Source organism: Triticum dicoccoides, chromosome 2B, assembly GCF_002162155.2.
Source record: "Triticum dicoccoides isolate Atlit2015 ecotype Zavitan chromosome 2B, WEW_v2.0, whole genome shotgun sequence".
NCBI lineage: Eukaryota > Viridiplantae > Streptophyta > Magnoliopsida > Poales > Poaceae > Triticum > Triticum dicoccoides.
In genome coordinates, this window is record NC_041383.1 from 812,848,956 (window position 1) to 812,872,173 (window position 23,218).

A 23,218-nucleotide genomic window follows, 5' to 3' on the forward strand; every position below is an offset into this window, starting at 1 on the left:
CTAGGAAAAAAAATCAACTCTTTATGCAGAACTCCTTTCTTGCTCCCTCTTCCCCTCTCACTCCACTTCTCTGTTTGAGCATTGGAGTGGTTATAGGGGTGGATCTCCTGTGCAGTTAATTAGAAGGGTGGAACTAGTGGGTGATCATTTAGAACTTAACTATAATCTCCGATTTTGTCTACATTAATACCACTAAATTGGTGGAGATCACAAATTGGTGTAGTTAGAAGGAGTGGCTTCTCTGATTTTTTCTGCATTAGTTGGTAGAATGTAGTATTGTAAAGGAACTTATAACTGGAATCTTGCTGCAAGATTAGTAGCAGCAATGAAAACACTGAATCTTGACAGCATCATACACAGACCATGAATGGGATGGGATGAATGATTCCAGGATTTGATTAATGACAGTATACGACATATATATCACTTAAAATTGCTACCAACTGCTTATGTTCATAATAGCAAAGCCAAAAAAGAAGAAAACATAGTTAACCCTGATTACAACCAAACTGCAGACTGCACTGAATTTTGGTGCACACACTACTGCATCCAATCATTCGGCTTGTACATGAACGCTTCCCTTGTGAGTATTATTATAAATCTTCATAAAGTTCCCGATCAATCTTTTTTCCACCACGCCCATATCCATAAATCGTCGGCATATATGAATAGCATCTCCAGCCCCAGCATTGTACTTCGATAAATGGTGACGATATGACGGAACTCCTCACTGCCAAGGATTTGCTCTGCAAACATCCTATTCTGATCGGCGTGGTAATGACCCCCCTCGATACTACCAGCCTTGCTGACTGAATAGATATCATCGGTGCGAAGAGTGTGGGCATACGCCACTGGATCTACCACCATACGTTGAAGTACAGTAGCATTCCCAAGGATGTAGAGCGCCAGCTCGGCTAGCCCCAATACATCACAAAATCCGGACATGTGAACACTCTTCAGGTGATGATGCAGAGGCCCTTGCACAGCCGTCACCATCCTCGTAGTAGGAGGGCAACATCTATCACGACCAACCTGCACACACATATATCCATTAGTTTCACTATACATATTCTTCAGAGGGGGGGGGGGTCAAACAGAAGCAACACACATAACTATCCTAATTAATGTGTTAAAAATGTTTCATAATCTAAGAGAGGTGCTAATTCCAAAATATTAAGAAATCCCATAGCCAAACTATCATCATATGGATCCCACGCTAGCTCAAGGTTCAAGTTCAGATGCCTCAAATTGATGAAGCTAGTTTGGTTTTCACTGAATCGTAGCACCTGGAAGAGAAACAGTGCATGGACACAAAATTAATAATTAAACTTTGTGATAACAAAATTTAAAATGAAATAAAACAAAGCACTTCTTTCTAGAGCAAACCTGATCAAAATTCAAAAGTAGAAATAGTTTTTGCACATGAGGAAGAGCAAGCTCGGTGAAGGTGAAGGCCAAGTCTTCGAAATCATAGTCATTGAACTCTTGAGTCCTCATGTTTGATACAAAGGTTTCCTCCGACAACCTCAAGCAATCACTGAGCACAATTAGTGTGAGATCTTCGTCGAACTCAAATTCGGTAAGATTTGGAGCATGCAACTCTATAATTTCCAGTTTACAATGGCGCACACGCATGTATTGCAACCGATACAACTCCTGTCGTATGTGTAGGCTTGAGAACGAGGAGCACCGCTCTATGTTTATACTCTCAAGAACAGCGCAGCTTAGCAAAAGGCACTGTAGATCAACTCCACTGATAGTCACCTTATTTAGTGTGAGTTTGCTAAGGTTTGTGATACCACAGAAACTAGGGCGCAGTTTTAACCACACGTAGCCCAGATCAAGATACTTGACACAAGAGGCGTTTGGACCGCTGAGATTTTGCAACGGGAAAATGTACTTGTACTTGTCGAATCGGGAGCCAGAACAATTGACATCAAACGTGAAATCAAAAGCAATGTGCTTGGCCCTTGACGCAATGGAAAAGTTAACATATCTATCAATGTGATGCTTGTGCTTTCTGCGAAGGCCAAATTCGACAGCAAACTTGCCCAGCGTAGTCGTAGTTGTAGTAGAAGTAGACCACAGTGGGCGCAATACACTGTCCACATTGGTGATGAGTTCAGCAGTCCAGGATGCTCGTTTAGTATTCATGTCTTTAATGATGCCATAGAAGTCCCGATCTGGGTCAGTATTCGTGTCTGTACTGATGCCAAAGGTGTCTTTGGTGAAGACCAGTTCTGGGTGGCATATCATTAGCAGTCTCCATTCAAGAGAAAGTGTGCTCATCCTCACGACATCTTTGATCGACAACCGTGACAGCGTGTCGCGCAGAACGTCCTGTAATGAGCATGAGCAGTCAAGTTGTGGCACGAGTTCAACAGTCACGCACTCACGCTCCCTTGCTAAGATTGTGATTTTTAAAAGAGTCGGTAACACCCGACGTAAATAAGGAGTTTTGATCCTTACATAAGGTAGAAGTTGAAGCTGCATTGTTGCCACCTTCGGTTTCTGTACCCTACTGAAACCCGCGCCCTTGCTTTCGATCAAAAGTTCTTGGCTGCTTTGTTGGTCCATCTGAGTGCATCCGATAGATAGATGCATCTGCGTGGCAGCAAACAAGAAGTACAAACTAGATAAAGCCGACTGTGAGTTTTTTCAGCAAGCATCGTTATCACTGATTTCTGCAAGCATCATTATCATCGGTTTGATATTCGAACAAGCAATCGTGACCGTGAATCCCACTAACCCAACTCTGTTCTATGACAAAAACAGATAACATAATTTGGCAACAAACTTGTATCAGGTATCTTACATTACAGGACTTCTCTTTCATTTTTGTAACTCTATCTTGCATTACAGGTTACTAGTGTTCATGTTTAAAATCAGCCTGAAGGAACATTACATTACAATGGGGATCGCTCATATGAACTTTCGAATTTTTGCAATGGGATGGGGATCGTAGGATTGGGATTGAAACTGGATAATTAACCAAGGTCCTAGCCTCATTCAGAAATCGCCCTCGGGATTGTTTTTCTCTCAGGAATTGAGGAACACGCCCATAATTTGTTAACAGGGATTCGAACTGAGGTACCTATGGAAGGAGTAGCGGCGCCGGAGAAGGGAGCAAGAACGGGGAGGATCCTCTCCCAACGGGATTGCCGGAGCAAAGGAAAATCACGGCGGCGAACACACAGGAGCTCACTGCCGCGCCATTAATCGCCTGGATCGCAGCACCGCTAGGGTTAGCGCGGCGGCGACCTGGGAGCCGGGACGAAGAAAGGGAGAGAGATAGATTAATCTGGGCCGCACATCTTACATCCAACGTGGGCTATGTTCTCCCAACCGAGCAATTCTTGTTTCCAGTTTTTTTCCTTTTCAGATTTTTCTTTTATTACATATTACTACTATTCTTCCAAAAGAAAAGCTATTTTTTAGGACATTGATGTGTGTCATCCAACTGATAATTGAGAATTATCAGCTGCCTCCCTAGCTGTAGGATGTGGTCTTTCGATTTGCGTCCCCACATGACCGCATCGTGTTGTGAACTCATTGGAGCACTAGCAATGTTGTGAAACCGACCCGCGATGTTGTGAGCCCCATCATCTTCAATTCGGTCCCCCCATCGCAACATAACCCATGTTGCAGAGCCCAATGCAACATCTGTCATGCTATTAACCTACTTGTTCGCTTTGAAGCATCTGTTGTCGGCCATGCGAGCACCTCTCTTCCTCACATTTTCCTTGGGGGAGCACGGGCCACAAAGTTGGACATCTAGTTTGTAGGAGAGAGGTGCATCTATGGCGGCTTCTACAAAGGTGGGAGAAGCCCTCATCTGCGAGGATATTCTGTAGGTGCGATCTAATGAAGGAGAGAGATAGGAGCATAGACCACTACACCTAGCAGCACTGGTCACGGCGACAACTTGCAACAACAATGGTCGAAGCTCTGCAAGCTGTGGGGGAGCAACCAAGGGGGATTCGATGTTCGATTTGGAAGGAGCTAGCAGCCGAACTCTGAGGAGGAAGAGGACGAGCAAAGAGATAAGGTTCAGGGTGTTGTGGTGAATGTACCCAATGAATCTCTTATCCCAGTAAAGCACGTCCTAGCGCAGGATCAAGCTTGATCGAACAACGATGCACACGACCGATGGAACATTCTTTTTCAGCTGAATGTTTTCCCTTTTCTTTTTACCATTAACTGTTTCATGAAAAAAAATCAGATTTCATGACTCTGTCATCTCCCTTCTACTTGTACTTTTGCTTACCTAGCATCCCCTCTCCTCTCAATCCGCCACGGATCAGACACCACCACCTTGTCCAACATCAAGTTAGGGCGCTACCTCACCCTTACTAGGCATGACTTTAAGCCCGACAGGGTGCTCATTGCCCTCTGAGAACCACGTGCAAGCTCAACACTGATGACCCCGCACATCTTCCTTCCACCACTTGCACCTTCCTTCTCTTGCCTCAACCCTCGTTGAACATACGTCACATGAGCCCATATTCTAAGTTAGTAGATTATGTGTTTGAGTTTCTCCTAAAGTGTGAAAGTAAGCAAATTTACGGGAAAATCAAACATCAAAATAACGGCTACCAAGCAAAGATGCGACGATGCAAGAAAGCGAATGTGAATATATCATAGGATGCAGCCGTATAATGGACACCGAGTGAGAACGAAGAAATAATATCCTTGCGCATTATTCTTTTATGCATAGAAGAGACAATAATTTCAGGCTCCATTACCGAAATAGTACCACATAACACTATATGAGTTCATCATTATTACCTTATTTTGTAATTTGTACTACCTACCTTCTAATTGATCCTTTAATAGGTTTATGAAAGCTTCAAAAGGAAGGAAACCGAAGATTTGCAGTGCAACATCACTCTCAGCTGATTCACAGTATATACATAACAGATTAATACGACTCCCACATAGTTTTTGGTTTGGTAAATAGAAACGGATAATAACAATAATTTCATCAATGAAAAATCAGTTCACTGCTACCAAGGTTAAGTTGTTCAGAAATCTTCAAAGAGAGAAAAGTAAATATCGATGGATTGGCACACTGACACCGAGCTGATCCATCAATCATTGACATGTACGTATAGAAGCGCCACCAGCCCTAGCACAGTTAATCATAGAAAAGGTGAGAATACAACAAAACTCATCTCTGTGAAGCTGTTGTTTCACGAACATCCTCTTCGATTGATGTCGTCGTTATTCACCTTGGTACAATCGGGAACGCTGAATGAATGGATAGCATTGGTAAATGTATTGGCATATGACCATGGATTTACTACCATACCCTCAAGCAAAGTAGCATTCCCAAGGATTTACGGATGCATTCTTGGCACCAGTAGATCCTATACTGCTACGTTGATCCATCTAGGTAGACTGTGATTGATAGATGTATTTGCGTGTCAGGACTCAGGAGTCCGCTTAACCTCTCAATTTGTACTATTGTTTTGCTGCAAAATGTTGCAACTATCAAAAGTTGCACATTCTTTCCAGATAACACATCATGGAGGTTTAAAAATATTTATGAAAAATAGGGGTATACTAATGAAACCAGCATAATTCTGAACAAGAGCATCCAAGAAAAAGGTCAGAGGTGGTATGTTGGCCTTGACCTTGATCTCGAAACTCATGGACTACTTTTGTGCACTTGACCTTGATCCATCTGAAGCCATTGTGGAGAGAGAATTCTTGACCTTGTCATCCATCTCTTGCAGTTGGTCGTCCACACTAACTCTTAATCAATGAGCTGTTGAAGCACGAGTGGTTACGGAACCTAGCAAGGATGCAGAAGATTAAGGCATTGAGAGGGAGCAGGGACATGGGAAATGTAAATCCCGTTGTTGGGTGTAAAGAATATACTTTAAGACTACTAACAGGCATCAATAAATTCTTATACTATCAAGAAAATAAACAACTAGCATAAATTTTCACACGGTACTCATGTTCACTCTTTCCTTGAGAACCTTTGCTTCTTTCTCCACAACTGAAATATTGCAAGACTATCTGACCCATCCCAGGTTCCCTCATTTCAAACTGAAAACATAGATGTGAAAAGTTAAATTAAGGCATTGTGCAAGCATGGATCAAGTAAATAATATATATACACAATGAAAAAACCACATACGGAAAGTTCTCGATGCGATCGCCATAGAGAAGTTAACCCAGATTTTCAGCACTATCAACAATCAATAGGAGTTGCGGGAAGCGAGTGAAGGCGCGCTCAAAAACAAAAGGCAAGAGAAGAGACCGTGAGAAAGTATGGCGTACACGGAAACAAAACCAAGAGTAGTTGTTCCCCTGTTTCCATGCATGGACTCTCCATCCTCTGGCAATATGTTAGGGGGACCATAGCCCCCCTCCCCCCCAAAAGTCTATGAATAACTAAAATTTAGGGGGGAGGTTTAGTATGATTGGAAGGGGTGTGTACTATATATTTTCATAAGAAATCTATAGGTATAGCATTCTGGATAACATTGGGCAGTGAGTGGCGTGTGTGTGCGCTCGAGGCCACGAGGTTTATGATATTTATGTCATTTGAGAAACTTATTTTAGACAAGTTTTCGTTGGTCCAGTTCTGTCTAGTTTGCAATATTTATCGCCAAAAGCAAAGAACACCAACTGTGGAACGTAAATAATTTATTTTCAAGATAAATGCTACGTGTTATTTTGTTTTGTCTAACTTCCTTATGATTTTATTTTCATCCATGGAACTACCCTGTTATATTGCGATGTATTGTAGCAGGCAAATAGCTTCAGACTTCACTTCAACTAAATCGCCACTAGAACTAGCAGGGGCGGCATGCATAGGACTTAGGAGCAGCCACCGTAGGAAGACCAGGGGAAACCGAATTTGGCTCCGAGGGGCACATGCTTTTATTTACTGTTCATAGTGGAGCATATGCTCCCCAGAGCTAAATCGGCCCTTCCAAAAACCAGGGGTCTCTCTCACATGCTATAGTTTTCTCCATAGAACTCCAGGCGTGGCACTACAAAGCAGGGGCGGAGGAGATCATGAATTGCAACCGTGGTGAAGGCACGGTAGGGTGCTACAGTAGCCTACCTTTGGGCCACCTATCAGCCTTCAGATCTAGTATGAAAGGCTCAGATTTCTTGCTACAGAACATAAACAGTGTACATGCTACAGTGCGGAAACAGTTCATCTTGCTACAGGGTTCAAATAGTAAACTCTGCTCTAGTGTAACCTGTTGTGCCTTACGTATTTTCCATTGCACAGGTTACTGTAGCACCCTACCGTGCCTTCACCACGGTAGAGGAGCCAGTTCCGATTAAAAGAGCAAGCATCACCCAACCAGATCAGTACCTTTGGATATCCCAAGCAATGCAGGTAAATAGTTCTCCGAAGATTTCAAATGGAAGGTGAGTTTTAGTTCAAGTTTAATTTTCATTGGGATTCCTATTCTTCTGGTTCAGTTTATAAGGGAAACTGAATACATAATAATGACACATCACAAATAACCTTAACAACCCAAGAGGCTATACATCTTGGCGAAGCAAGAACACACAAAAAAACGAATACATAATAATGACACAACACAAATAACAACCTCTATAGCTAGAGAGTTGAGTGATTCAGCCCAGGTTATGTCATAAGAAAAAAACAAGGCAACAATAGCACAAGAGGGTGGCAAACTCCGAAAGATACCACATCAGAGCTCCGATAAGACCACACCGAAACCATCGGAAAGGACCATGAGTAATCATCATCAAGGGGCCGTGTCACTGCCAACCCCGAAGCCTCATACACTGGAGGATGGTCATTGCCCAATCCCGACTACGAACGGAGACGGAACTCTAGCTCATTGAACATGTATGAAGGACGTGCAGATTCTCCACCAGAACGGTGGTAATTGCCCAAGAGAGTGGGGAGAACAAGCGATAAAAAATAACATGATTTTAGAGAGTGTCACTAATGAATAACTCTCCAAAGGGAGGGTGGACATTTGCCACAGGGGAGTGTAAAATGAAGGGCACTGCATGACAATGAGAATGACAACACCAGAGGCACCAAAAGGCGGCAAGGTGGAGATTTTTGAGGAAGCTCACGAGGCAGATGTGCGTAGGAGTTCACTGGAAGGAGATAAAGAGTCAAGCATGGATATGGATATGACCAGCCCGAGATCCCTCGAAGCACTGCCACGCGAAATATAGGAGATGACGGAATTGCAGCGCCTTGATGCGCCACTGTTTATTTGTTTTTCTCTGGCGTCATTGTTTTTGCCCGTAAGTTTTGGGCTGCGAGTATAAGTTAGCAGGAGAGATCAAGTTTGACTCACCCGCAAAAATAAAACCATCAAAATTGACAATATAATAATAAATCAAATAAAAAAAGTGAAATGCAAAGATAGAGAAGGGGGAAGAAGCAAAAAGAAAGGAAAGAAATTTTAAGAGTCGCCCGTCACTCTTTCTCCAAAGCTCTCGCCGGCATCTAAAAAAAACACTCGCCGGCGGCCGCACCTCCGGCTTCCTCACCGCTCCATATCCCAGTCCCTCACGCACAGTATCCTCAACAACCAGCCAGTAATGTCTGATGCCTCCGCCCTCCTATCCGCACCTCTCCTATTCTCTTTCCCCCGTTCCAGATCGCAGGCTGCCCTTCTCTGTCCTCTGATTAGGCGTTCCCATCAGAGACCTCAACGTACACACTCCCTGATTAGGCATGGTTTCTCCCAAGTCCCTATTGCCCGATTCATTTTTATCTTGCTGCTTCCGAAGGTAAGGATTCTTGGATGGATTTCCCACTTTGATCTGGAATATGTGACTGCACATTTGCCTTCGCTTTGATTTTTCATCTTGAGCCTGCCGTGCTCTAGAGCTAACCCCCTTTTCCGCCTCTCACGTTGTCTATGCAGAGCTTCTTATGCCCACAAGGTGTTTGATGGAAGTCCAAGCAGGCTGCACTGCAGAGAGGAATATTATACACAACGACCTGTATACTTTTAGGATACCAGTCAATGGTTCCGGAGTAGATTGTTCCATCAAGCTATTTCACAGTTCGCAATGTCGAACCGAAGGAGTTCGACAAGTTCGGTCTTTCATCTACTCGATGGTGGTTATTATTGGGGCTGGACAGCAACAATGCGCTGCACAAATTCACCAACACGGCAAATATGCACACTACACAATCCCCTTCACCTGTGATGAACTTTGAGGACAGCTTCAACCAACAAGTAAGCAGCGGAATAACACAAACAACATGCACAAGTGACACAGGATTTAACGTGGAAAAACCTCCTCAACTTGAGGAGTAAAAAACCACGGCTGTGGACCGATCGGTCCACATAATTTCACTATGAGAATGATGAGTACAAAGTCTTCTCTAGAACCTCTAGAGAGATTTACAACACACTCTCCACGTTGCCAACCGGCAACAGCAACAACAACCACAAGAAGTAAGATTTCAGCAAAGCAGAGTTTACGCAGCTTCTGTACCCTTCAGTGTTTTGCAAGCTGCTCTTGAACCGCTGAACCAAACATCACCAAATTTGGCAGACAAATAGACACACGAGTTCCTGAGATCCCCTCAAAAATTCAGCTCAATCGGACATCGTTTGCCTACCCAAACTGTTCGTCTCCCAAAACTACTCTGTTCTAAAACTGCAGCAGTCAGAGCTGACAAAACCACTCTCAAATCTGATGCTCCACTGACCCAATCCTCAAACCAGCTAACCAAATTGAAGTACTCAAAGTAAGGAACGAGCTCACCAAGTTTGGGGTCGATCCAAGCACGTTTGAGCCTCCAATCACCAACTTGAACACTGTCTAGTCAGATGCAGCAAATCTGGACAGAACCTCTGCTTCTTCTTCTTCCTCTCTCTCAGGTTGTGTTTTCTCTTGTGTGCTTTCTCTCTCACTCTCACGAATGGCAGCAACCACCAGCAAGGGGTGGAGTGGCTAGGGTTTTTTTCTTGCTTCACTTCCCTTGGAAGCGCTCTCAACGTTGGATGCAGCGCACATCAACGGCTGACATGTGTTGGACTTATGGGCTGATGTTGGGCTGCCAACATACCTCCATGTGGAGGGACTTAGCCCAACAAACTCCCCCTCCCGACATCATGGAGGGCCTCATTGCCTTCCGGCAGCCATGCCAGCGAGCCGGCGGCATACTTCGAGCTTCTTCCTTGTCACCACTTTAGTGAACATATCAGCCCCATTGTCGTCGGTGTGAACCTTCTCAAGTTGCATTTTCTTGGAATACAACACATCTTGAATCCAATGATAACGGAATTCTATATGCTTAGACCTTGAATGAAAACTTGCATTCTTACTCAAGTGAATAGCACTTTGGTTGTCACAAAACAACACATACTTGTCTTGCTTAAAATCAAGCTCACAAGCCAATCGTTTCAGCCACAATAGCTCTTTGCTCGCCTCTGTTACAGCAATGAATTCAGCTTCAGTTGTATTCAATGCCACACACTTCTGCAGCCTGCTTTGCCATGACACCGCTCCCCCTGCATAGGTAACCAAGTAACCTGAAGTAGACTTCCTTCTGTCAACATCTCCAACCATGTCAGAATCTGAAAAAGCAATCAGCTTTGCCTCACCGTCACCGAAGCAAAGTTTCAGATTTGTGCTACCCCGAAGATATCTCAAAACCACTTCACGGCTTCCCAATGAGGTCTTCCTGGATTGGACATAAATCTGCTCACAGTACTAACCGCGTGAGCAATGTCAGGCCTTGTACACACCATAGCATACATCAAACTCCCAACCGCTGAAGCGTAAGGAACATGATGCATTTCCTTTTTCTGCTCATCAGTGGTAGGACATTGCTTTCTGCTCAACTTGAAATGGGCTGCTAGTGGACAACTCACAACTTTAGCATTTTCCATCCTGAACTTCTGAAGTACCTTCTCAATATACTTCTCTTGAGACAAGTACAGCTTGTTGCAATTTCTGTCTCGCTCAATTCTCATTCCGAGAATGTTCTTTGCTGGACCTAAGTCTTTCATAGCAAAACATTTGCTCAACTCCTTCTTCAACTTAGCAATCCTAGAGACATTCTTGCCAACAATCAGGATATCATCAACATAGAGCAATAATATGATGAAATCATCACCTGAGAACCTCTGAATAAACACACAATGGTCTGAGCTACACTTCTTGTAGCCTTGCTCCCCCATGACAGTTTCAAACTTCATGTACCATTGTCTTGGTGCTTGTTTCAGGCCATAGAGACTTTTCTTTAGCTTGCACACATAGTCATCTTTGCCTTTCACAAGAAACCCCTCAGGTTGCTCCATGTATATTTCTTCCTCCAACTCACCATGAAGGAATGCAGTCTTCACATCCATTTGCTCAACCTCCAAGTTGAGACTTGCTGCCATGCTAAGGATTACTCTTATGGATGTCATCTTCACAACCGGAGAAAAGATTTCATCATAGTCAATGCCTTTCCTCTGGCCGAATCCTTTTACAACTAGCCTGGCCTTGTACCTTCGATGTGATGTGTGATCTTCTTGCTTGATTCTGTAGACCCACTTGTTCTTCAAAATTTTCTTGCCCTTGGGCAACTTCACCAACTCATAAGTATGATTCTTATGCAAGGAATCCATCTCTTCTTGCATAGCATTTTCCCACTCCTTCTTGTGCTCATCTTCCATTGCATCTGCAAAGCATTCAGGTTCTGAACCGTCAGATAATAACACCACGTATTGATCTAAGGGATACCTGCTGGAAGGAATTCGACCCCTGTTGGATCTTCTGAGTGGAGCAGCTGGTGGACTTTCTGGTGCTGGTGCTTCTTGCTGATCCGGATCATCAACTTCAGCATCATACTCTTGTTGCTGCTGCTGGGGAGCATCTTCTTCACCTGCACCACCATGTACATCATCTTGTACATCTTCTGCATCTGCTTCAACTTGCACAGGAGCTGGAGCTGCAGGAACTGGGTCAGAATCAATCATGTCTTGCTGCTGCTGAGGAGGAACCTGCCCCTTTATCTTCACAATATCCTCAATTGTTTGGTCTTCAACAAACACAACATCACGGCTTCTCACAACTTTCCTTGCTATAGGGTCAAACAGCTTGTAGCCAAACTCATCACCACCATAACCAAGAAAGATACATTGTCGTGTCTTGGAATCAAGCTTTGACCTTTCATCTTGAGGAATATGAACAAAGGCCTTGCACCCAAAAACCTTCAGGTGGTCATATGAGACGTCCTTGTCACACCAAACCCTGTTAGGAACATCTCCCTGCAAAGGATAACTTGGTGAGAGATTAATAAGATAAACTGCAATCATCAAAGCCTCACCCCAAAAGTGTTTACGTAGCTTTGCACTTGACAACAAGCATCTAACTCTCTCCACAATTGTCCTGTTCATCCTCTCAGCAAGACCATTCAGCTGTGGTGTCTTCGAGGGAGTAAATTGATGCCTAATACCCTGCTGCTTGCAATATGCATCAAATGGCCCAACGTACTCTCCTCCATTATCAGTGCGAATGCACTTGATCTTCTTCTCAGTTTCTCTCTCAACCGAGGCTTGAAATTGCTTGAATACACCTAGTACTTGATCTTTGGTCCTCAAAGTGAAGGCCCAAACCTTCCTGGAAAAGTCATCAATAAAAGTCACAAAGTACTTAGCACCACCAAGAGATCTTACCGACATTTTGCAAACATCGGAATGTATCAAGTCCAGCTTCTCAGGCTTCTTGTGAGGAGGTAGAGTCTTGAAGGCAACTCGGTGTTGCTTCCCTGCTAGACAATCTGAACATTTCTTGATGTGAACTCCTTTCACACCCTTCAAATTTTTTTCTTCACTAGCACTGTCATCCCCTTCTCACTCATGTGCCCAAGTCTCTTGTGCCATAAAGCACAATGATCATCCTTCTCTAGTGCATTGACAGAAGCACTAAAGATCTTAGCATGAACATGATACAAAACTGAGATCATTTTCCCTCTTGCAACAATCATGTTGCCTTTGGTGAGCTTGTACTGCCCTTTTCCAAAACTGCTCAAGTAATCATCTCCATCAAGCAAACCAACTGAGATAATATTGAGACGAAGTGCCTCAACATGCCTCACAGATTTGAGGACTAACCTTGTACCATTTGCAGTCTCCAAATGCACATCTCCTTTTCCAATGATGGCTGCTCTATCATTGTTCCCCATCTTCACAACACCAAAATCACCTGATATATAGTTAGTGAAGAGCTCTCTGCGAGATGTAGCATGAATGGTAGCACCGCTGTCCGGTATCCAAATCATCTCGTCACCATCCACAAGGTTGACGGTTTCATCAGAAACAACAGTGATCCTCTCCTCAACAGTGGAACCAAATCTGCCCTCATTTTCTTCATGCATAACAAGCATGATGTCCTCTTCTACTGCAGTAACTCGGTTGCCCTCTGTGTCACTATCACTGTCAACTTGCTTCTGATCTTGTTTCTTCTTTTTCTTTTTGTCTTTCTTCCACTTGTCATATTGCCACTTAATGTGGCCCTTCTGATGGCACTCATAATTAGCATACTTACCTTTTGATTTGCTCCTACCTCTTTCTGCCCCTTTACCTGGACCTCTGCTCTTGCTTCTCCCCCTGGACCGAGTGACTAGCACCTCTGAATGTGAGGAAGAAGTGGCTTCAGCCACCTTTCTGGACTCTTCATTTAGTACCCTGGTTTTCACAAGATTCCAAGTGACAACTCCATTAGGTGCTGAATTGCAAACCGTAACCTTAAAGGTCTCCCAGTTGTCCGGTAATGAGCCTAGTAGCAGCAAAGCTCTCACTTCATCTTCAAATGTTATTCCCATTGAAGAAAGCTGATTTATAATGCCTTGGAATGTATTCACATGATCTGCAATTAGAGTGCCCTCTTTGTACCTCAAGCACATCAATTGTTTGATCAAGAACATCTTGTTTGTACCTTCTTTCCGAGCAAATAACGCTTCCAATTTCTGCCATAAGGTGTGTGCATGTGTCTCATCAATGATATGGTTCAAAACAATGTCATCGACCCATTGCCGAATGAACCCACAAGCTTGGCGATGAAGTACCTTCCATTGACCTTCCTCAATGCCCTCCGGCATCTCAGTGGAGAACACTGGCTTCCAGTATTCTTTCACATACAACAAGTCCTCCATCTTGCCCTTCCATGCTTGATAATTTGTACCATCCAAAGATATCATCCTGCTGGTATTCACTTCCATCTTTCACCACAAGAAACTCAGCAATTTGCACAAGCAAATCAAGGCTCTGATACCACTTTATTGGGGCTGGACAGCAACAATGCGCTGCACAAATTCACCGACACGGCAAATATGCACACTACACAACCTCCTTCACCTGTGATGAACTTTGAGGACAGCTTCAACCAACAAGTAAGCAGTGGAATAGCACAAACAACATGCACAAGTGACACAGGATTTAACGTGGAAAAACCTCCTAAACTTGAGGAGTAAAAAACCACGGCTGTGGACCGACCGGTCCACACAACTTCACTATGAGAATTATGAGTACAAAGTCTTCTCTAGAACCTCTAGAGAGATTTACAACACACTCTCCACGTTGCCAACCGGCAACAGCAACAACAACCACAAGAAGTAAGATTTCAGCAAAGCAGAGTTTACGCAGCTTCTGTACCCTTCAGTGTTTTGCAAACTCCTCTTAAACCGCTGAACCAAACAGCACCAAATTTGGCAGACAAGTAGACACACGAGTTCCTGAGATCCCCTCCAAAATTCAGCTCAATCAGACATCGTTTGCCTACCCAAACTGTCCGTCTCCCAAAACTACTCTGTTCTGAAACTGCAGCAGTCAGAGCTGACAAAACCACTCTCAAATCTGATGCTCCACTGACCCAATCCTCAAACCAGCTAACCAAATCGAAGTACTCAAAGTAAGGAACGAGCTCACCAAGTTTGGGGTCGATCCAAGCACGTTTGAGCCTCCAATCACCAACTTGAACACTGTCTAGTCAGATGCAGCAAATCTGGATAGAACCTCTGCTTCTTCTTCTTCCTCTCTCTCAGGTTGTGTTTTCTCTTGTGTGCTCTCTCTTTCATCTCACGAATGGCAGCCACCACCAGCAAGGGGTGGAGTGGCTAGGGTTTTCTTCTTGCTTCACTTCCCTTGGAAGCGCTCTCAACCGTTGGATGCAGCGCAGATCAAGGGCTGACATGTGTTGGACTTATGGGCTGATGTTGGGCTGCCAACATACCTCCATGTGGAGGGACTTAGCCCAACAGTTATGACGTGCCTTCTCAGTAAGTATAATTCTACTTTGGTTTATTATTGCTATCTCGGGTGACCACCATCAATCTTAACTATCACATCTAATAGCTAATAACAAACAATTAGCTTGCGTTTCTACATAGTTATGTATGAACAGTTCCTATTTTCATGTGGACCTGCCATTTTGTTCTGTCAGGACGACAAACAAAGAGGATTTTGGAAATTAGGGCACATGTCTCACAATTATAACAGAACATATTCCAGTGTAATTTAAGAAGCGGACTGGAGGGCGTAGGACATCTACCTCTTAACTGCCAGTTCTTACTTGCATTCTGTGATATTTCATATGCAATTCAGTAGTATTTTTAAGAAAATTTGGAACCAATTCATAGGTGCCATTCAAACAAATTTGTCCGCTAATTTCATGTTTTGTTCACTCATCAGTTCATCCTTACCAAGTACCAACCTGATAGTTACAATTTAGCCTTATACTAGTAAGGGACACGTGTCAAGTCACGTATTTTGTAGTATTTATCTTGGGTTATTCTGGAAAGACCATAACTGGCGGCGCTCTGCTTGTCCTATGCGTACAATATCTCTTAGCTTAGTGGCCGTCAGATATGTACCATCAATAGCCAAGCATACTTAGCTTTTGCGGGAATATCTCAGATGGCTCTCCTTGGATGCCAATGTTGTTATTTTCTGTATGGAGCTCCTTGAATGCCATTTGGCCACCAAATTTTACAAGCACCTACAACATTTGGTCATAATCGAAGCCACACAGTTTCAGATTTTTTTGCTCTTTTTTATTCAATTTTTCTATTCATCAGGGTGTAATGTGTTTCAAGGGCTCTGTAAATAGATCCCTGAATTTAGTATTGAGGGTTGGTTATACCATGTTTGTGCTAAATCTTTTTAATAATGTTGTCTTTGAAAACAACAAATTCTTTCTTTAGCATTTTAGCTGGGAATAGCAACCAAAATTCACCCAGATATTTAAGATCCTCACACTTGTTTTCTTCCACTTGCAGCGTGCATGTTCAAAGTTGCTTATAAATGGCAGGATGTCCCACTGGAATGCGTGGGGCATCTTCTAGTTTCCTAGTGAGGTGCTTATCTTGTAAGTTTCTACCAAACATTGTCTACCTTCCTATACTACGGATACATACTATGTATATAAATTTAAATTGTTTTTTCCGATTGTAGTGTGTGAATCAAACAAGAAAGAACCAAAAGGACAACTTTGACCCTTAAGTAATATGTGGGAGAACTACGGGAAGAAAGAAGGAAGCGAAACCTGGGGATAGCGATCACGGAACGAGATTTTGGGTATGCACTTGATCAAAACAACCATACACCATATGACGCTCTTTAACTAAATGCACATTATATTGTGTGTTCCTCCCATATCTATCTGTGTTGTGTAAAGCTTTTTCAAGTAGACGTTAGAGCGGTATGACAGGTTAGTTGAAATGTTAATATACAACTGTAGATAAAATGTGTTTTCAAATAAGAAATGATTTAACCAACTTGATCAATCGATCAATAACCTTTTTTCTCTACAATAGTGCAGTCGGGGAAAAAGATAGCGCGCTATAACGTCGCTAATAGCATGCTTTAACATACTGAGCTATGTCTCGCTAAATAACCCAGTGTACAATACCTCACTCATAGCACGCTATAGCGCAATATAGCACCCTAAGGGCATCTCCAGCCGCGCCTCCAGGAAGGCCTCCCCAGGCGTTTTTTTCGCGCCGGTGCCGAAAAAACGGCCCTGTCGCGCCCCCAGGAGCCCGATTTTCGCCGGCTTGGGCCGAAAACAGCGCCGGCGGATCCAGCCCGAACCCGGCGCGCTGGAGGGCCCGCCGCGTCAGCGACACGGCTCTCTTCTCGGCCCTTCGTCGTCCTCATCGCCTCGTTTCCCGCAGCGAATCAATGCCAAAGCTGCCGCGCGCTGCCGCGCCGGTCAGCATGCACCATTGATGCGGGCGGCGCAGTGAAGACCGGACGACGCGCGTCCCTCGCCCTCCCTCGCCCGCCACGCGTACACACGGTGGCACGCGCGCCTCGGCCTATGTATGACGCGCCCCGGCGCACTCGGCGACTCACACTCTCCCGCCGTCGTCGTTCCTCCCTCTCCTCTCCTCTCTTTCGCCGTCTCCAGTTCACACCCATGGCCGAGCGCTTCCCAGGCGACGGCGCGGCGGCGAACGGCTTCGGCAGCCGCCATCTTCGTGAAGACGAGGCTCGCCTCCTTTACGAGGCCGAGTACCCGGTCCCGCCGGACATGCGGGTGCCCGGGGCGTGGAGGATCAGCGCGGGCGGCGTGCCAGTGCCCCCGGTACCCACCGGCGCGGCGCGACATGCGGAGATCGCACGCATCCGCTCGAACCTGCCGCGTGCGGCGAGGGAGGGGCCACGGTACGTCCACGACAACCCGCTTTGGGACCCTTACTTCCGCCGCCGTCACGCCCAGCAGCTCGAGGCCACCAACGGCGTCGTGCCCTCCGGCAGGCTCAACGCCGCCGGCCGGCGTCGGTGGTGGGGCGTGCCCGGGCGCACGTTGGAGGCCGTCCTCGAGTACATCAAGGGCGGCAACACGCCACGCCTCGAGTACCCCGCTCCCCCTTCCTTCTCACGCCGCCGGGGAAGCTCCTGGACCCCGAGGCACATGGAGACCGGGGGGTCCTCCTCCTCGTCCGGCAGCTCGCCCTGCCTCCGCCCCGTCAAGCCGGAGCCCCAGGGCACGCCGGTCAGCGCGCGCACCCGCTGCTCCGGCGTCCGCATCGGCGCCAACGCCTCCCCACCCACCGGCCGCTTCGTCCTTGTCGAGCCCAAGCCGGAGCTCCCCGCGGAGTACGAGGAGATAGCCCCGCGCGGCTTCTCTGACGAGGATGCCATGCGGTGGGCGCGGGATGACTACCTCCGCGACGAGATGGTCCGGCAGCGCCGGGCGCTGGAGGAGATCGCCGCCCGCAAGCATGGGCGCGAGGATGAGCACGGCGTCGTGGTCCTCGACAGCGACGACGACGACGCCCCCGCCGCCCCCGGACCGTCCAATCCGCCGCGCCAACCGGGGGAGGGATGCAGCAGGGACGGCGGAGGCGTAGGCGGGGACGGCGGCGACGACGACGACGATGACGATGACGGCGGTGACTACACGCGGTTCTACAGCCTCCTCGGCATGTAGAACCGCGTGGGCGGGCGGCGAGGCGGGCGGCGAGGGAGACGGCGGGGGTAGCCCGCGGTAGTTTTTTTTTTTCTTTTTTGTAAAATATGTTTAAATTTGAACGAACTCGCCGATGTTTGCGTTAAATTTGAGTCGTTTTTGCGCCGTATTTGTCTTTTTTGACTAACCGTGGACGCCGTGATTGGGGGTCATCACGCCTCCAGTGCGCGGTTTAGCGCCGGTGCGCCCCAGGGGGCGATTTTTTGCCCCTCCTGAGGGGCCAACGGCTGGAGATGCCCTAACAACGTATTTTAAAAGCCACGCTATTTTGTCATAGCATGCTATTTCTTTCATTGAGTGCAGTATCGCTCCATCTCTCCCATGTATGTCCTACACGCCGCTCTTCCTAGCTCCTTCTCTCCCCTGTATGTCCTACATGCTGCTCGTCCTCTGCTTCTCCTCCTTCACCCCTCCTCCCTGATGTATGTCTCTATCTATGATTCTCCATCCCTAGGGTTTGTCCTCCCCAAATCTCCTAACTCCCTAGCCCGGTCTCCTCTGTTGTCATGGTCGGGAGGTTACAAAGCTCATTGTGTTTCCATTAACATGGTTCTAGCACGTGGATGGCTACTTTTCATCGCGCGACTGTCCATGGCTAGTTTTGTGGTGATATCCCAGTCCTTTAGATCTTGTTTTATGGACTCCTCCCACGTTAAGTTTGGTCAACCCCGACATCTCTTAATATTATCAGCACGCTTTAACAGCCTATTATGCACTGAAGCTTATGGAGACCTGTGTTATATATACCCAAACCATCTCAGACGATGTTTACCAACCTGCTCTTTAATTGGTGCTAGCCCAACACCATTATTTATATCATCAGTTTGGACTCGATCCTTTCTTGTGTATCAACATATCCATCTCCACATGCGCATTTGTGTAACACCTAACTTGGACATGTCGCCTTTTAGTTGGCCAGCAGTTAGGTGTAGTATAACTAGCCATGAACTACACCAAGGGAATTTTTTTTGCAATCATGTTGCATACTTACAAAACAATATTGCGTGGGCTTATATGTAATATGTTGCAATGATTGGACGGCCCAGATCTCATGCTTATATGAAGGACAACAGGGTAGGCGAATGTTTGGTTGGAACTTTCAACAAACCGATGAACAACATTGGCCTTTTAAATAAAATTCTACATCTGATTTTTTAATTCACGCAGTTTTTAGTATGCTTCTAGGTTCCTAAAAGTCCTACAAAGATGGTATTCGAAATGGTTTTGACAATACCTTTTCAAATTTTGACCTGGTTTTTTCCTTCAAACAATATCTATCAAAACACCAGTGTTGATGCCCTTTTGTCTCCAAGTGCCTTCCTAAATGCTAAACTTTGTTCAAAGTGTGTGCTCTCTTATTTATAGGCTTGAGAGGCACAAGTAAAATTGCATTTCTGCCTCTAGGCAGTTTACTATATTACTCTTACCCCAATCACACTGTATCTCTTGGCGTAATTTTGCCCGGGGTCACTTGTTTTTTGAATTTTTTTTTTGAATTTTTGGGGTCACTTGTTGGTGTGTGCTCGCCATCTTACATAGGTTTCATGCGACAACCATGCCTGCTTGCTCCCTTTTTCAGGATGCATGCCCGGTGCCTCTGGGTGCATGCTTCTGACTTATCCGGAATGCAACACACTGCGGTTATGCGATCTATTGTCCTCAGCGGATCACTTGCCCACCACATTTCTGCATATCCCTGAGATGTTGGGGTGTATTGCCTCCTGTCAAAAAAGAAGGGGTCAACACTTTGCTAAATAATACTCCCACATGCTAATGAAGAGAGGGTGAGTTATACAACTTGTACCAGCTGTCCCGTCGAATTGTTGATTTGAGCTCAAGCTGAGACCCTCTTCCCAACACACGTGCAGATTCAAAAATGTAAATTAAAAAATCGAGTAATTTTTTATTTGGGAATTATGTTGAGAAATCAAGTTGGTAATTTGTTATAGTATACTCTTTCTACATGAAGTTGTTGTGTGCTATAAAATGGTTTCGTCAACACGACACAATATTACCCTGTCAATTAGCATATGGTTGGGCCCTCCTCCTTTCATCCGGGCTTGGGACCGGCTATGCAAATGACATAGGCGGAGTTCCCCACCCACCCTCCCAAAATATGACTTTTTTTTATGTTTTCCTTTTTTGAATTTTTTTTGTTGTTATATTTTTCTCTTTTTTTTCCTTTTTTTACCGCCCTGAGGCCGACCAAACATTGTCAACCTGAAAATAACCAGTTCAAACAGTATGAAGTCGTCACAAAAGGCTGATCTGGATTCTCTAAATTGAAAGGGAGCTAGCGCAGACAATGCACGAACCTTCGTGGAACGTGCAGATGATTTGCAAGCCATTTACACGCTGCCGCCTTCTTCATGCCCGACGTTGTCTGGCTGGTGGAGTGACATACGTATGAGAAAGTTAGTGTTGGCACGCGTCGTAATCAACCAATTATTAGAGAAGATTAACAGAAAAAACAAAATTGATGGCTATGTGATCCTATATAGTATGCCAAAACAAGATGGCTAACCTGAGCTGCGCTAGGTTGTCCAATGCTCGCACCAGCAGCAGCAAGGGCCTGCTCCACGGCCGGCGCCACTTGGCTCCGTATCCTGGAAACGTTCTCAACATCTTGGACAGTACCATCCGGCGGCGGCGGAGGACCCATACCCCGCGTCAAATTAAAACAGCTTGCGAAGGCGTCCAGGAAACCAGGTTGGGCTGACAGGTTTTCGATTATGGTATCTTTGTCAAAGGCCGGGTCGTTGAGTAAGCCGACGATGTCGAGATGGCGTACTGAGGCTTGTGCTCCACCATTGCCATATTGAGGCGACAAGGATTGCGAGATGTAGCGCTGTGTTACAGGAAAGTCCACATTCTGCATCACGCTATTTATGCCACCCATCACCTGGGGGTTCAGCATGCACTTCTCCAACATTTTCGCGAAAGCAGCAGGATCCATTCCCAACCGAGCGGTTCCCTCCGACAAAAATGAGGCTCCATCCGGGCTGCTGAGCCAGGCGAGCATGCGGTTGACGTGGACCTGCATGAGGGTGCATACATACACGGACAGCAACTAAGATTCAGGTTGAAGTAACAGATCAAAAGCTGCCGATGATGATGTGCGTGCAGGCAATGCATTGGGTGCAAGCAGATTGTTCAGCAGAGCTATCATTTTTTCTTTGGGGTGGAACATAGCTAACATTCTTTCGGCATCGAATTCGAATTCAGAGCTTCTGCCAATTAATCCCTGATGGACCTCAATTTGTACCCGTTAGGGGTGACCCTTTTTTTGAGAGTGCCCTTCCATCAGATTTTTTTTTGAGAGTGCCCTTCCATCAGATTGTCGGTAAGAGGCTAAGGTTGTCTGTATTGGGGAGTATCATATAATATTATCATGCATATAAGTATTATATAATACTACTTTTGTAACGTATAGTATCATATTAGTATCTTAGATTGCTTTATTAATTGTCATGCATAACACAAGGTATTACAACATTTAATATGATATAGTATCATGATATGAGATTACATCCTCTATTTTCTCATTCAATTTTATGCCACATCATTCAAAAAGTCTAGTTGGCATGCATGATACCACTTATGATACTCCCATTACGACCAAGCTAAGTCCTAATACATATTTATTTTGATCATCAGTTGGACTAATAATACTACTCCCGTCCAGGTGCATAAGTCATTTTAGATTGTGCACCGCGACCAAGGCAAAGGAAAAAAAAGAGAATTTAATGTTTATTTGCTAATTAATAGCATTGCATGCAATGAACTAACAATTCCATGTCGTGTTTGGTAGCCTCAAGTCATTGAAAGAATACAAGCCCTCATTTCTTATTGGTTGATTCTTTTATTTATGTCAAGAAATAAGAAACAAGGTAGAAGTTAATGTACCGTGCCTAAGTGCTTTGGAATTACTCCCTCCGTCTTGGTTTAGAGGGTGTGCACGTAGTTCTAGGTCATCCATTTGACTAAGTAAATATGAGTTATATGTCACTAAAAGTATATCATTAGATTCTTAAGCGGATTTAGTTTCTAAACATGTATTTGTCATCACATATAATACATATATAGCTAGTTAAATTTTCAACCTAGAACGACGTGCATGCCCTGTAAACCGAGACGGATAGAGTATTTGGTTTTCGTAAGATGACTTATACACCTAGACGGAGCAAGTATATGAGATGCATGCCAAAAGGTACACCATCAAAATCATACTTGCAATAAGTTTTCGACGGTACATGTTTTTTGACATATACCTAATATATTAGTATTTGTCTAAGTGACAGTAAAAATAAAAAAAAACAAATATGTTTTAGGCCTTATAAACATGGAGAGCTGGACTGTGTCAAATAGGATGCTTACCTGAACTGAGGAGGTCACGAGCAGTTCATTAAAGTTGAATGTCGCCGAGCAGCTCTCACCACCTTGTGTACTAAGCGCCATATTAGCAGTGCTGCTTGCCATGGCTTCTACCAGGTCATATAGAGCTGCCAAGGCCAGGTCGCTGGATAAACCGGAGAGCGTGTTGCTGGCATCGGCTGGTTCTCCATGGCTGAGCACACTTTCGGCGTCCACCTGAGCGTGCATACATGCATGGACAACAACTAATTAAGATGCTGTCTGAAGTAACATCGCACGGCTAGTACAGATGATGCAAACGGTTAGAGCATCTTCAACATGCGCGCAACTGCGCGGCGCACTAAATTATTTTTATAGTGCTGAAATAGACTTTTTAGCGCGTAGCAGGGCGCTTGCT

At 45.1% G+C, this 23,218-nt stretch overlaps 1 protein-coding gene across 1 annotated transcript; it reads right to left on the bottom strand.

Moving 5' to 3' along the window:
- Positions 1-618: 618 nt before the first annotated feature.
- On the bottom strand, positions 619-2,493 carry LOC119361535. Its single transcript, XM_037626699.1, has 3 exons — positions 1,831-2,493; positions 1,148-1,286; positions 619-1,055 (listed from the first exon to the last, which is right to left on the bottom strand). Exons 1-3 carry the CDS (start codon positions 2,491-2,493, stop codon positions 619-621), a joined length of 1,239 nt encoding a protein of 412 aa, XP_037482596.1.
- Between the last annotated feature and the right edge of the window lie 20,725 nt (positions 2,494-23,218).

Bases quoted from the DNA above. Each gene is read 5' to 3' on its own strand.
- LOC119361535 (XM_037626699.1), bottom strand. From the start codon at position 2,493: ATGCAGCTTCAACTTCTACCTTATGTAAGGATCAAAACTCCTTATTTA. The intron at 1,287-1,830 runs GTGTGGTTAAAA...TTTCTCTTCCAG, and splicing joins AGTATCTTGATCTGGGCTAC to GTGCTACGATTCAGTGAAAA. The intron at 1,056-1,147 runs ATTATGAAACAT...TGTATAGTGAAA, and splicing joins GGAATTAGCACCTCTCTTAG to CTAATGGATATATGTGTGTG.